This window comes from Phalacrocorax carbo, chromosome 1, assembly GCF_963921805.1.
Source record: "Phalacrocorax carbo chromosome 1, bPhaCar2.1, whole genome shotgun sequence".
In the NCBI taxonomy this organism is placed as follows: domain Eukaryota; kingdom Metazoa; phylum Chordata; class Aves; order Suliformes; family Phalacrocoracidae; genus Phalacrocorax; species Phalacrocorax carbo.
In genome coordinates, this window is record NC_087513.1 from 113,100,816 (window position 1) to 113,115,774 (window position 14,959).

At 42.3% G+C, this 14,959-nt stretch overlaps 1 protein-coding gene across 4 annotated transcripts in view; it reads right to left on the minus strand.

Moving 5' to 3' along the window:
* The window catches only part of APP (amyloid beta precursor protein), a 226,668-nt gene that overhangs the window by 170,640 nt on the left and 41,069 nt on the right, over nucleotides 1-14,959 (minus strand). For all 4 annotated transcript variants that reach the window (XM_064470153.1, XM_064470144.1, XM_064470139.1 and 1 more), the window contains exon 2: nucleotides 10,153-10,320. In XM_064470153.1, coding sequence (XP_064326223.1) covers nucleotides 10,153-10,320 — 168 coding nt within the window. The remainder of the gene's footprint in view (nucleotides 1-10,152; nucleotides 10,321-14,959) is intronic.

A 14,959-nucleotide genomic window follows, 5' to 3' on the forward strand; every position in this document is an offset into this window, starting at 1 on the left:
TCAGTCTCAATGTTAAACCAGATACCTCAAGAGCTCGAGGGAGGGGGAAGAGATTTGTGGGGGGGGAAGGGGGGGGAAGAAATCTAAACCCCTCACACCTTTCCAACTTTTCATTAGTAATTTGCAATACCAGCCCTTGAATGAAATTCTCACCCCATTCAAGTAAAAAAAGGAATATATACACAGACATACATAAAAAATGGAAAAAGGTTGATAAAGCCATCAATAATTGGTCAGATATGCAGAAACCACTCCATGATTATAAATAATTAATCCACGCCCATCTAGAACAACATTCTGTAAGCACATGTCCATAAAAACAGATCATCAGTGGAATTTTTTATTAGTCAGAGGTATACAGTATTTAGAAGATTAAAGCAGGTACTTTAGTACAGTACTAAATATTTTCAACTGGATAAAGGCTAAGTGGATGATAATGCTGCCAATATGAATTAGAAAGTGGTGGTAATAAACTGCTTGGGGTAAAAATGGAATGTCCCAGAAATCAAGAAATATTTCCCCCATCCAACCTTGCGATATTGCCATGCAACGAATTCAAGCATCACCTTCCTGACAGCCTCAAAGCTACAGAGCAAGAACAACTGTCTTTCCCCTTTTCACTTTTTTGCCTGCAAGACTGACAACTGAAAACATGTGCGTAATGCCCTTTTACTTGCAAAGACAGACTTCTGAACACCAACCTATTCTGTGCTACCAATGTAGACAGATCAGCCCACCGTCTGCTACTAATAAGCTTCATGTGCTCTGTTATAGGGAAATAAACACACCTGTAGTGAGTATTTTTGATTTCCATATATTTCAAAGCAGATGGACAAGGCTGAAATGGGGGGCAGGGGACAGGAACAAGAGAAAAAAGAAACCTGCCCTCCAAAAAAGAGAAAAACAAAGAAAACCCCCAGAAGACAGTAACCCTCCCACCACAAGAAAAAGCAGTAAGGTACAGCACAGGAAAGCTATAGAGCCATCCACGAGGATGCAGATGACCCAAAAAACACAGGATGCCACCAGGCATACTACCTATCCACACATACACTCAATCATGCACAGAGACATAATGAAGGCCAAAAAAACCTGAAGCACCTCAACTCTCAAACCCACCCAAACACCCAAATCCTGCTAGTAGCCTCTGTTGCTGTTTAACCCTGCAGGCAGCTAAAAACCACACAACTGTTCGCTCACTCCCCCCTCAGCGGGATGGAGGAGAGAATCGAGGCGGGGCAGAGGGGAAGGTAAAATTCATGTGTTGAGATAAAGACAGTTAACAGGACAGAGATGGAAGGGAAAGTAAGAATAATGATAAAAAAATATACAAAACAAGCGATGCACAATGCAATTGGCTCACCACCCACTGACCTGCCCAGACAGTTCCCCAGCAGCAGTCACTGCCCCTTGGCCAGCTTCCCCCGGTTTACATACTAAGCATGACATCATGTGGTATGGAATATCCCTTTGGCAAGTTTGGGTCAGCTGTCCTGGCTGTCCCCCTTCCCAGCTTCTCGCTGGCAGGGCATGAGAAGCTGAAAAGACCTTGACTAGTGTAAGCCCTACTTAGCAACAACTAAAAGATCAGTGTGTTATCAACATTATTCCCGTACTAAATCCAAAACACAGCACTATACCAGCTGCTAGGAAGAAAAGTAACTCAATTCCAGGCGAAACCAGGACAGCCTCCCAGCTCTCAAGAGCACCAATCCCAAGAAGGACTCACACTTGCACCCATCCATCTGCAGAGGTACACTTGCGGATGCTAGCACTGTGGTTTCAGTGCCTTTAATCGGACACAAGTCTGACATTGCCAGGGCATGATTCCTGCCTTATTCCATCCCTTGTCCATTTATTGCTAGCACCTCTCCACCAGCCAGTGCGAACACTGAAGCTGGATCAAGGAACTGACCTACATCTGAAAACATCCCTCCCCAGGAATAAAAACTGCATCACAGTGGAAACTGCCAGGAGTTAAAGACAACACAGGACAACTTTAGCAGAAGGGGGGGGTAGAACTGTGCCAGACAGAAGTGTCCGTGCAAGCATGGTCTCAAAAGGTGGGGGAAAAGAAAGCAGATTAACATGGGCATTTCCTCCTCAAAAGGACTGAAATGTAACAGCTGTATATTTATAACAGATTTTTCTTTACTTAGGGTAATCATCATGCTTTACGCCTAGTATCTCTTAGGCTTGTAATATTATTTATTAATGGAACAGCTGCTACCAGTCCATCTCAGAGCTACACAGTGTAAGACATTTGGGAGATGCATCTGTAAAGAAAATAGCATACAGCTTACTACGGTAACTCTGTAGGTAAGAAGGAAAAAAGAATGGTGAAATGCAGCAGGAGAGGTCTACCATGCTGTCCCCACCAGGACACCTTCCATGCAACATCACAGGTGCAGGAGAGGTAACAGCTCTACAAACCACATGCAATGCTACACAGTCCTCTTGGAAGTTTCTTGGGCTTTGGTAAGGCCAAGAGTTGAGCCAGTCGAGCTTCGCCCCCCTTCCCTGGGCATGCAAAGAGACTTGTGCAAGTGTGGTCAGCTGGTCCTTCTGTAATGTGAAGGAGCAAACCACCGGCACAGAGCGCAGCATGCTGATGATAATATAAAAGACAAGATGTTTTACATCTCCAATTTAAGCAGACATTTTGATCACATGCTAAAAGGTTCTCTGCTAGTTCAACTACGGGCCAAAAAAAGGCAACAGGACTACCCTGCATACAGTCACTGCATTCATATTTTAGAGGACAGAAGAAACAATCATATTGCTGGCACAAATGCTATGCTGGTGGAACCTGCCGATTAAGTTGAGCCATTCATCTAGTCCATCATATCTGTGAAATTCAAAATTAATCTAGGGGAAAATGCAGCATTGCAGCTTCATTAAACATGGCAGTACACATTTACCTAAATATATATTTATGCAGACAATCCTCTTCCATTTTCATCCTTTTTCCTTCCTCAGCTTCAAAGCAGAAGCATCCTCCTTCCACAAGAAAACCATGTTACTTCAAAAGGAATTGGAAAATTTATCATAAAAGCAACAACATACTAAGAACCTCATGTTTTTCATGTCATTTCTTTGAGACACACACAAAAAAAGTCTGTGTAGGCAAAAAGTGAGAGGGGACCTTTTTATTATCAGCAAGAGAAAGGCAGGCGTTATCTTGCAACATATGCTTTAATTTTTATTAGTCACTTGATTCGAAATATATGTTTAAATGGTAGACTACAGCATGAGCTAAAAAGCCCAGCTTGCTTTCTCAAGGTTATATGGTGAGCACAAGGTTTAACTGCAGGATAAACATACCATTAGTAGTAGACCCTGCATTTCCAAAATCTAAGGCTTCATTGAAACGAATGAGATTTAAGCACTGACAGAGAGAGTGAATTAATTCAACTTTTGCCGTGGCCCAAAAGCTAAGGAAAACAAAAGACCTCAATAATCAATGTGAACAGTGCTAAGATACTGTTCACCCAAACTTTTAAGCACGACTCTGCATATCTCAGAATATACCAACACACGTTTTCCTTGAAAATGTCATTTGTTTTTAAGGACAGTCTGTGCTGCCAAAAATCTGTACGTTTTCCATGATTTTTCATTAAACGGATCGTTTTCCTCAGAGCAAAAAGTATGGCTTTTTAGGCTGCTGAATTTAGAGCAGCACAGGTTTAAAATTAATTTTCTTCTTCAGTGCAGTGGCTACTTTTTTGAGAAACTAGAAAGAGCATATTATGCAGCCTAGATAAAAACAACAATTCATATTAGGATGAAAATGACAAGGTAACATGGAGAGAAACCATTATCAAAGCAGCAAGACCATTTTCATTGCATCTCAAATTCTCTTCTGAGAAGAGAAGACCAAACTGTTTCTTTTCTTTTTAAAGTCTTCAACATCCCTGCCAGCTCAACAAACCCTTTGACAAATCTCTAGAAGCTCTCAACAAGGACAAAGACTAGAAAGGGAGGGAACCGCTGCCATCAGTCCTGCCTGCCTGCCAGATCCTGCCTGGTGAAGGCAACAAGCACATGATGATTATCCAAGATGATGGCAATAGGGAGGCAAGCAAGTAAACAAAAGTAAAGAAGGGGCAGTTGTCTGATGGCCCTTTTGGCCCACCTACAAAATAGGGGACTTGAGGACTACATTGAAGCCAGAGGTTGTGGGGTAAATTAATGTGAAAGCCTCATTATGGTCACATTCCAGCTTGTACTAGATCTGGGGAAGAAATAGCTTTGTGTTTCACCAGCAACTTACCTAAACACATGGCATAAACACAGAATATTTGAGCAAATGACAAGATCATCCTTTCTGGAAGTATTATGATTAGAGATTAGAAATGTCAACACTGTTCTGTCAACAATTATAAAGAATCATCTATTATCTGAATTTACCCTACTATTTTCCGCTCCACGTAACACAAAGATATACTTAAGAGCATAGTAGCATGTATTTATAATTAATTTTTTTATTTCTGGGGAGGACTTCTGGAAGAAATACACATTCAGTGCAAGATGCTCACGGATCTCGATGTTTAGAAAGAACATGGACATGTCATGACTTCACAAAAGAAACCAAGGAGTCACAATGTTGTTGCAGAGATGCCAGGTATAACACTTGCCAAAGCCAACATACGCTCTACATCTGAAAGTTATTCTAAGCACCTAGCCAAAGATCTTGCAGTGAGCCAGCAGCTGTTTACAAGGTGAGGCTAGATCTCCAGGCTCCCAGGTTTACACTCCGTCCACTCAGGCACGTACGTGATATCCAGACCCAAATTGGTTTTATTACAGTTTTGATTTTGGGGGGGGGGGGAGGGTAAGGGGGGAACCACAAAAAAACCCACCCCATATTTCAGAAACATTCTTTTCATTTCTGTTCAATTCCATGGATACTTAAAATGGAAACAAGCACCTCCAAATTAAGCTAAGTGGGGAAAAAAAGCATGCATTAGACAACATGAATTTTTTGCCAGCTCTGAGTGTTGTTTTTACAATTCATTTTGTACACTGAGTTCAGCACAGACAGCAAAATAATTTCAGTCTTTCAAGGAACTCATATAGTGTATCCTAATTGCTAGACATAAAATTCAGCACATAGTAGCTGTTCAAAATTGCTAATATAAGAAAACATACACCAATATCTTCCATCTGAACACTCATTCCGTTTAAACAGGGAACTGAACACACCTAAATTAAATTCCTACTCTGCGTGTTTATGTGACTCTGAAAACACTTACTTTGCCAAAGGGCAGGCTCCAGATTGGTTTTATAAGAACTGTTTAGCAAGACAAGGAGTTGACTGGCCTCCAGCACAAGCACAGCCTGCTCCAAAACACACCCTCCTTCGACAGTGATGTGCCACCCCCGTGCTTGAACATGTGTGGGTGGTGGTACCCGGTTTCTTCCACAAAACAACAAAAAGCAAAATCCAGGAGCAGCGGTCCCCACGTGTTGTAGGACATGAGCTAATCAGCCATCAGGGGCTGTTAGGAAGAAACTTTCCCCAGGGGGCTGGTTACCCCGTAATTGTGTATGGCAGGGTTTTTCCAACATCCCTCCGAAACAGCTGGTACTGCAGCGTCAGCAGCAGGACTAGATTGACCGATGGCTTGATTTGAAGTGTCAGCTAGTACACTCAAAACACATTGAGGATTTTGGCACGTACACGGGTGTAACCACCCCATTTACATTAATGCAACATTGCTCTGGTGCCTGCAGCACTTGCATTTGACAGCTGTTTGCAGATCAGGCCCACGATGTTTTATTTTTCAGTAACGGGTACAATTAATATAGCCACATGCTAGCTAGTTTGAGATTAAAAGATACCACTAGTAAATTGTACTTCTCTAACCAGCATCTTATTCCACCTAAGCAAGCTTGATTTTGCTATATTTAAAAAAAAAAAAAAAAAAAAAAAAGGGCCAGCAGCTTACGCTGAACAAGGGAGAATGTGCAGATTTGAGGGCAGAGGAGGGGATGGATGCACTCTGCTTCCAGAACCACTTCTTGTGACTTTGGCAGCAGAGTTTAACTGAACTCAAGGAATTTAGAAGGTAGCACTCGAGTATCTTCCATTTCCTTTCAAATAAGCAATGTACAGTCTGAGCTTTGTCATCTTTAAACTGTGTGATGTGTTGTCCAAATATAAATCCAGACAGTTCCTGTGCTGCACTGAGCTCCCACTCAAAAAGAAGTGAAGCAACAAGTGACATAACATCTTTAAAACATGTAGGTGGTTCTGCTTATTCTTCGTTCCTCCCTTTCTGCCCCTGCAATGCTCCCCTGATGCTAATTCCTGCATCAAGACTTCAAAATCCACCTACGTTGGCAGTGGACAAGAAGAGGCAATGATGACAATCTCAAGGAAAAGATAAAAGGCTCCAAGGAAATATAAGCCCCAGTGTACTTCATGCGCCTTCCAGCCCAGCACTCTGCCCACCACCCAGGCGTTTGGCCTGGCATTGCCAGGAAAAGCTCCTTTAAAACAGCTACAGGGAGGCAGAGGAACACATCTACTTCTAAGTCCTGCTGAAAGGGGAGATTTTATTTTTTATTTTTTGTCAGATACCTTCCATGGAAGAAAACAAAGCCAGACGCTACAAAGAGCATCATTTTGGATTAACCGGAGTTTCATGATACAAATTACTAAACTTGTATTATTTTAGACCCAAGGAGCCATAGATCAAGATCTCCACTGTGCTTACTCATTGAATTTCTGCCCAGTTGGCTCCTTTCGATGCACTTCTTGTGTACAAGGAACTGGGTGCATAAGCTAATTTTACAGGATCTACGGCAGAAGAGCATCTTCTCTTGCACTACAGCCATAATCACACCTGTTGCAGAGCCATGCAAGGTATCTGCAACAAAAACCAGAATGGACAGATTTCTCACCAAGATGCAGGGAAAAATCTTACTTTCCCTTGCTCCCTGTCATTTCAGGGCTCTGCTCAGTGCTGGGGGGAAAAAAAAAACAAACCAGTACCTCAGCAGGGTGGACTAACAGCTGCTGCTACAGCAAGACCAAAGAACCAAGGAAGCTGCCATGGTGCCAGGGAGCATGAAGAACATAGATTCAGATTCAGGCAGAGTACCTGCCTGCTTGATTAGCAGAGCATATTTGCTCAGCCTCTGCCTATACTGAGAAAAAACGCACCCAACAAGTACCAGTCCTCCCTTTGGGGAAAAAAGCAGCATGTACAGGAGAAAAGGAAGGAAGGAAGAAGGTGGTGTTTGGCAAAAGTAATGAAGTAGGTTTTTACCTGCATACTATTCCAATGCAAGATGTACCACACCTCAGCCTTGATGCCTATGGCTTCCTGCTAATGGGAATATGCAAATTTACCCCACTCCCTGGGCCTGATAGCAAGTGCTGCCTCAAAGCCAATGTAAACAGCACAAGGCAAGAGGAAAACCACCTCATTTGTTACTCCGAGGATACTAGGCATCTTTGGAGCATCAAGTAACAAGGGGTTGCCCACAGCTGAGAGGCCATTTTGAGGTACACTTACTAGCACTTCTCTCCAAATTAATTTCTTTGGTAGAAGTGGGTGCTTTTATCTGACTCTTCTGTTTCTCTTGTCAGGTCATGGGAAAGTTAAACAGAAGCAAAGCAGTAGCACCCTTTCCTGTCCAAAGCCAAAGTCCACCATGCTACAGCCAGAGGGCTGCAGGGGAGGCTACAGAGAAGAGTTGTACTGAACAGGGAGCTTCTTTCCACACTGCCAGGCTGGATCCACTTCCATGTGGCTTTTTGTTTTAACTTGCTGTCAGCAGATCTGACCTTCCTAATATTTGCTATCTATTTCTGAATTTATTACCAGTATTAAAAACCAGGGGCTCACCCAATTCCTCCCCACCCCCAAACCAGCGGCTGACAGAGAGCCCCGGTGCTGCCACGTGCTCTTTCACCCCAGACCAGCTTGCCCCTTTCTCCATCAGTGTCCTACAGCCAGCTGTACTGTGCAGCTCAGGTGTGTTCAGCGAGTAAGGATAGGGCAGGGCAGCCAGGACATCAGCAGTTTCCCACTGACAGATAGCCTACTGGTGAGCACAGCAAAGAAAAGGGTTTTAGCCAGATCCCGGCAGCAGAACTGCTCACTTGAAGTTAACAAGAGCACACTGCTTAATTGCACACCTGTAATAATGTAGATCAACTGAAACCAGTGAAACACCCACCCCATTTTCAGGGAGTAGACCTGCCAGCACCTCGTCCCACAAGGCAAAACCCTCTAAGCTATGCTTTTCACCACAGCTAAAGAGACACTCCAAAATCATAATGCAATCATGTAATCTTAAGCTAATGAACTGTCAGCGCACAAATCAAGGCTACCATCACACCGGAGTGTAAATATTTACCCCTAGAGCCACAAGTAACAGGTGGTCTCTCCTCTGTTTCTCCAATCAGGAGAACATTTCAGACTCTCAAAAAAATGAATGTTAAAAGGTAGCTACAGAGGTCAACTAGAGCTTCCTCTGCTCCAAACAGGGCTTACATCTGCACCAGATCACGTTGCTTGGGCCCTCGTCCAGTTCAGCTCTCCCGGGCTCCAGGGATGAAGACTCTATACAGCCTGCCTGGTTGCCTGTACCACTGCATGGTCATTCTCATAATGGAGTTTTTCCTTATGTGCAGTCACAGCTTTCCTTATTATTCCCTTTCTCATCTAACAGTATATGGCTACTACCTTCTGCCTACTTCTGCTTTCCTCTTCACTTTATTTTTAAGAGGCCTTTTTTTTTTTTTTTTTTTTTAAATGCCACCCAAAATTTCAAGATCACCTGACACTCAGCTGAGATTTGCAATTCCCAGTCCTTGTTCTGGAATGCCTTCCCTACCTGCAGCATTTGTAACAGAATTCCAGCCTACTGAGCTTTTCATGCCTTAAAACCACCCCAACGACTACCCTGTGGACTTTTATTCACTGTCTACTTCCATCTCCTTACTCCTTCCCTCACCCTCAACAACTTCACTATGTATAAATCAACTTTATTTAGATAATTCAAAGAAAGCAATGGAAAACCAAACTCTGAAACCTTACTAGTAGGTTAGGTTTCTGTTAGTGGTAAACAAAAATACTATGAACTTCACAAAGTAATACCTTTAGTAAAAAGACAAAGCTACTAGTGAAGAATTGATTCTAATAGCCATTACAAGTTCTTCCTTAAAATGAATATTCTAGACCATAAAGCCCAAACTCAGAAAAAATGAACACTGCAAGAAACAGAAGGAACAATCAATGGGTAAAAGGACAGGAATGAAGATGCTAAGAGAGCAGAGATCTGAAGAGTGAATTATCTTATTTTCTAAAGAGGCATTTTTCACAGGAATTGGTTTGACATTTAGGAAGCAAGACAGCTACTGCTATGGCAATAAGCAATAGCCCCTGCTAAAAAAAAAAAAAGGCAGAAATAGTATAGGAAGACATAAGGACTAAAGCGACTCAAGCTGTGCCCTTTTGTTTCATGGCATGAAATCCATGCTTTCTTTTCAAATTGTCACACACTGGTACGAGGTTATCACACTATCACAGCATGGAGACAAAACAAAATTAGATCCACAATCTGTTCTTAGGACATAAGCGAGTGGGTAATAAGTTTCTGCTCTCAAATATGAAATCAGTCTTTGTGACTTCATCTATAGGGCAAGCTTTTTCGATTAAGAAACTCTGAATGGTTCAGTGTGCAGCAGAGACCAATAACTCTGGACTGACCCGGTGCATATCAGTATCATGGTAGGATGACAAAAGATGTCTTACAGCTGACTCTTTGAAGATCAGCCCAGAAAGAACAAGGGCATTTTAAATAATAAACTGCCACCTCAGCTTTATTCAAAATACTTTACAATCAAGAAGTTCATTGGGCATATACTACACAAAATTACCCCTCAAGGGCAGAAGACAAAGGAACAAAATTGTCCAACAGCCTCAGTGACCCCCAGCAACCAGGTTTTGAAGCTGTTTTAACAGGCTCTGAGGCGGATCTCTTAAAAAGGACAAAAGGGCAATGGAGCAGAAGAGGGAAAAAGAAAAAGAAAGGGAAGGGAAGGTCCCTACAGACTCAGCTCTCCAGCACGCGCCTGCACTCTGGTGCTTCAGCAGAACCACCAGCGCGGCTGTTCCCGAGGAAAGGACTTACTTCCTGGCAGTACTGGAGAATCCCTTCCTTTGTCCCAATGCAGGTCTTGGTGCCGGAGGGGTCCGATTCCCACTTTCCATTCTGCACATTCATGTGCATGTTGAGTTTCCCGCAGAACATGGCAATTTGAGGCTCTGCCAACAACCCAGCATTTCCATCAGCAGGCACCTGCGACGAGAAGGGGGGGGGGGGGAAAAAGTTGTAATCTGACAGTTCAGTCCATCCAAAGCAGGGACAGCTGAAGCAAACCAGAACCAAACCCGAGGCTTACCCAGCCATGGCAGCAAAAGCTGCAATTGTTTGATTGGGGCAGATTTGAGAAATGTAAATAAGGTCTTCACAGAAATCCAGAACACAATAGTGTAACACGGAGTTTAAAGCTGTAAACAAACTCTTCTGGACCCTAAAATGCAGCGGTTGGGGTGCTGTCAAAAAAGGACTGCTCACAGCAAAGTATTGTAGAACAGCGCCTACCCGAACAAGCACTAAATCCCCAAGGCTTAAGGCAGGCAGTGGGCAGGGCCCCCCCTCGCCTGCCCGCAATGCCCCTGCCCGCCCAGCGCCAGCAGCTGCCTCCCACCTTGAAGACCTGAGCACAGCTGGGGAACCAAGCCGAACATCAGACCTGCCCTCAACAACTTCCCAATTAAACGCAACTCTGGAACATCTCTGAGCTTCCTACCTGCATTTATAAACCAACTTAACCCTTCGCCCCCACAAACCTCAACATTGGTTTAAATCCCTCCCATGGGACCACAGCATTAAGGCAAATCAAGAACTCTTTCTTTCAGCCTTCTTCCCACCGGTGTACCCAACCCAGGTGTAAGCTGAAAGTACTCGCTTCAGTTTTACCATCTGAGAAAGACAACACAAAGATACATTCCCTTTTTGGGTTAGGTTCCTCAAGAGAGAAATCAATGGCTCTCCACTGCCCCTCATATTCCAAAGGTGAGCTCGTTGCATTCGAGGTACAGCAGAGTATGCAATTAGGTTTAAATACCTATTTTTATCTTTTAATCTTTTAGCTGGAAGGCTTCTCAAAGAGAAAATTAAAAGCATTTTAAAAATTCATTAAAAACTTAAGAAACAAAATTACTGTCTTACAAGAGGTATGCAAACACTGTATCTTAGTTCCCCCACTCTTTGGTTAAACAAACACACACACACAAAAAAAGGAATTTTATATGCCTGCAGTAATTAAAAAAAAAAAAAAATCACGCCAAGAAGCATTGCAGGACTCAACATTTAACTACCCTAACACATTAACTTAACACTGTAAGTTAAAATGCCACAATTAAAACAAGTATTTCATTTTTTATGGAAAAGGAGAGAACACTTATTTTCCTGCCTTTTTAAAGATGTTAACACGGTACCACAATTTAGCTTAAAAAAAAAAAAAGTAGGAACATTTCTGCTGGCGGAGATTTCCCTTTACTATCTCTATTTCTCTTCTCCTGTGGGACTTCTAAGCTCTGTATGATTTAACAGTCAGCCATCACTGTCCTTCCACTGGCCAATTAGAGAATTTTCCAATAACTGGGATGACACCTTGTCTGGCTTGCCTTGATCAGTACGGCTATCACACGCTTACTCCTTCTAACACCTTCAGAAACTCCAGACAGCATCTCAAACATGACACATCTGTAACAAATACTTGCAAAAAAATCCACCAAATTAATTACTTTTTTCCTTTATAGATGAACATAACCCTTTCAAAATTTCGATAAAAATAGAAACGAGTCATTCCACAGGTGACATGTATGAACGTGAACTCTAGTCACAGTCAGCTCCTCCAACTGGGATCTCTATTAAATTAATAAAGCACACAGCAGTCATGCTGTGGCAGATTTTAATTTTTTTTCCACTCAAAATCATAAGCTGTAAATTTATGGAGACATTGCCTTGTGCTTTATAATAGGGAGCTTTTTGGTGGGTTTTTTTTCCTCAGCTAGGAAGACAGCTAAAGTTGGGGGTGGGGGCGGGGGAGAGTGGCTGTTTACTCAGAGTGCTATCAATTTAACTCTAACAACATGACAACCTATGACTGCCTACTTAAAACCTCATTCCCTTCAGAAAAGACATGACATCTCCCAGCTTAATGAAATTACCAGCGCAAGTCATGTTCACATTTAGCTCCCTATATTTTGAGCTGACAGGGTCATACTAATGAACTGCTCAGCACAGCACTTCATCTTATTGATTAGGACAGCTAAATGTTTCTAATAATAAAGAAATACTGGAGCAATTAACAGACTCTGTAAACAGAACTAAAGCATTTAGATTATCATCATGAATAATTCAAATACTCAACTTCCCAAGTTGAACTCTGTTAGTGTCCTTAAAGCAAGGATAGTAGGTTAATGGATTTGTCTGTTTTATCTCCAGCTAAGGTGCAACACTAAGCTCTCACATTAATTTTCTGTAAACACCCAGAGGGGAAATATCACCTTTTAGATCAGGGGGAAAAAAAAAGTCACACATTAAACTATTTAATATCTGAAGCTAAGTGCTTGCTATCCTTGTTTCGCCCTGGTGTTTAAAATAAAAGCCTCTCACCTTTAGTAATAAGCAGCAGTTTTATACACTGCATTTTCAGCATGGCATCTGTGAAACTTGCAGTGACGTTGCGAAGTTTTAACAGGAGAAGAGACTAATCGTTAGACAGCTTTTGTGCTATCTCCGTGCTGTTTCGATAAAACACGCCTCTAATCCAAGATTTTTGCCACTTGATATTTCATTTCTGAAGAAACTAAGAAGTTGATATGCTATGGCACTTTTTCTGACTGAAAACTGGCAGCTTCCTGCTTGTCAAGGACTTACTCTTGCTGCAAGATCCACAGAAACAGCCAACACTGATGGAGGCTTTTCTGAAGAGATGATGGTCAAAACACAACAGTCAAGCCTAGAAGCATTCTTTGATGTGAAGTCAAAGGAGGGGTACATTACCAGATTTGATGTTGACCTTAGTTATCCCAGATTTAGAACATCTGCTAGGCCTTCTGACAACACCTGAGCAAGATACTCCTATTAAGAGTGCATGACTAAAAGATTTCCCTTTGCTCCATTTTGCAAGCATACGCTTCACAGCAGCTTTACTTCTATTTTCCCACGAGTGAACATGTCAAAAACACAGTGACTGACAGTGGTTCTGACATTAAAAAAAAGGAAAACGTATACATTTTTCAAATCATTGGCCAAAAACCTGCAGCTACGGCATTAAACTACATATTGCACTCTACTCTTCTACATATTGTCTTCCTCTGCATTCATTCGGACTACCACAAAATTCACAGGAAAAAGCTGAAATCCATAAAGCTAAAAATCCATTCTTGGTCCAAAATAATTAGTTATGTTAAATAACAGATAGTTAAGAAGAATATTTCTGATGACACCTATTCTGATTTCTTCCCATTTCTCTATGCAGCCCTCCATGGCAAGCCTACATAACATGCAGCCTTTTGTTAATTTTACAAAGCAGAGTGAAGTAGCAAATGAAAACTTGTTAGCAAGATGCACCACGCTGCCTCTCTTGCCCGTGCCCTGCCACTTAACACAAGAGCATTGCCAAGGCACCTGCTGAAATGGGTGTCTGGAAAAGATCAGTCCTCGTAGCCTTGATTTTTTTGAGGATCTATTTTAATCCATGACACATTCCTGAATTAAGAACAGTAAGTTAAAGCAATTAATTCAAGAAAGCATTGTTGTCGTTTAGTTTTGTAAGGCTGATGCATATTGGAGGAGAAAGATAAGAGACACGTGAAACCTCTCAAGCTCCTTTGGTCTGGACTGGCTGGCACCAGTGGGGGTCTCCGACACTTACTGCCTGGGCCTCCTCTCTAACCTGGGGTCTCTCCCACCTGCACAAACCCCAGAGTTTTATAAACACCTCAGTAGCTCCATATGTTTTAAAAAACTTCATTATGACAAGTAATCCTGAGCTGATAAGGCCTGCATGCCCATTTCCAACCTTGCACTGTAACTCTGCTCGTGTTCAGTGTGGCATCTGTTGGTAGGAAAAAGCACAAAACCCAGTAAACAAGGGATAATCCAACAAAATTACTGCACACCATTTCATCTCTCGTGCAAACATCCAGAAGCACTCACCTCCAACACAATCACCCGCATGTCTCATGGCTTTACACAGATCTTCCACCTTCAGCTCTTATGGCAGCCTCTGGCACAGATTTTTGCCTCTACCTCGGCTTAACAGCTCGGAAGACTAAACATGCATAACTTTTCCAGCTGATGTATTCAATGTGCATCTAGGCTGCGCCGCATTTGAAGACTAAGCTTTACCCAACACCACAACTATATTTTCACTAGGGCAGTGCTAGGAAAGCTCTCCAGGGAGCAAAAGGCTTTCTAGAAACTGCTGTTGGGTCTCTCCTGAGATCTCCAGGTAAGAGCCAAAAAAATGTCACTTATATATCGCATATGACACAAACAGAAACAAACCACTTGCTCTTCAGCCCTCTCCCTTCCCATCAAGTTTGTCTTGAAGACCTCAAGCTTCACAGCACAATGGGAGGAAATACAGTTTGGTTTTCTCCCCAGGGACTGAATCGTGCTGATGCTTCGCTATCACAGCAAAGCCAAAAAGAAAAGATTAAACTTAGCTGAGATAACAACTACTTTCAAGAGAGGTTTCTAGTCTCTGCAAGTTACTGGTGAAATAAAACCTAATGAACTTTTATTGATTTTAAGCGAGACATCCAACAGCAATTCCATCACAAAGGAGACTGAACAGCAGTGTTCCGGGGGGGGGAAGTAGCACTTCTTTTAAAACACATACACTTAGAAAGAAAAA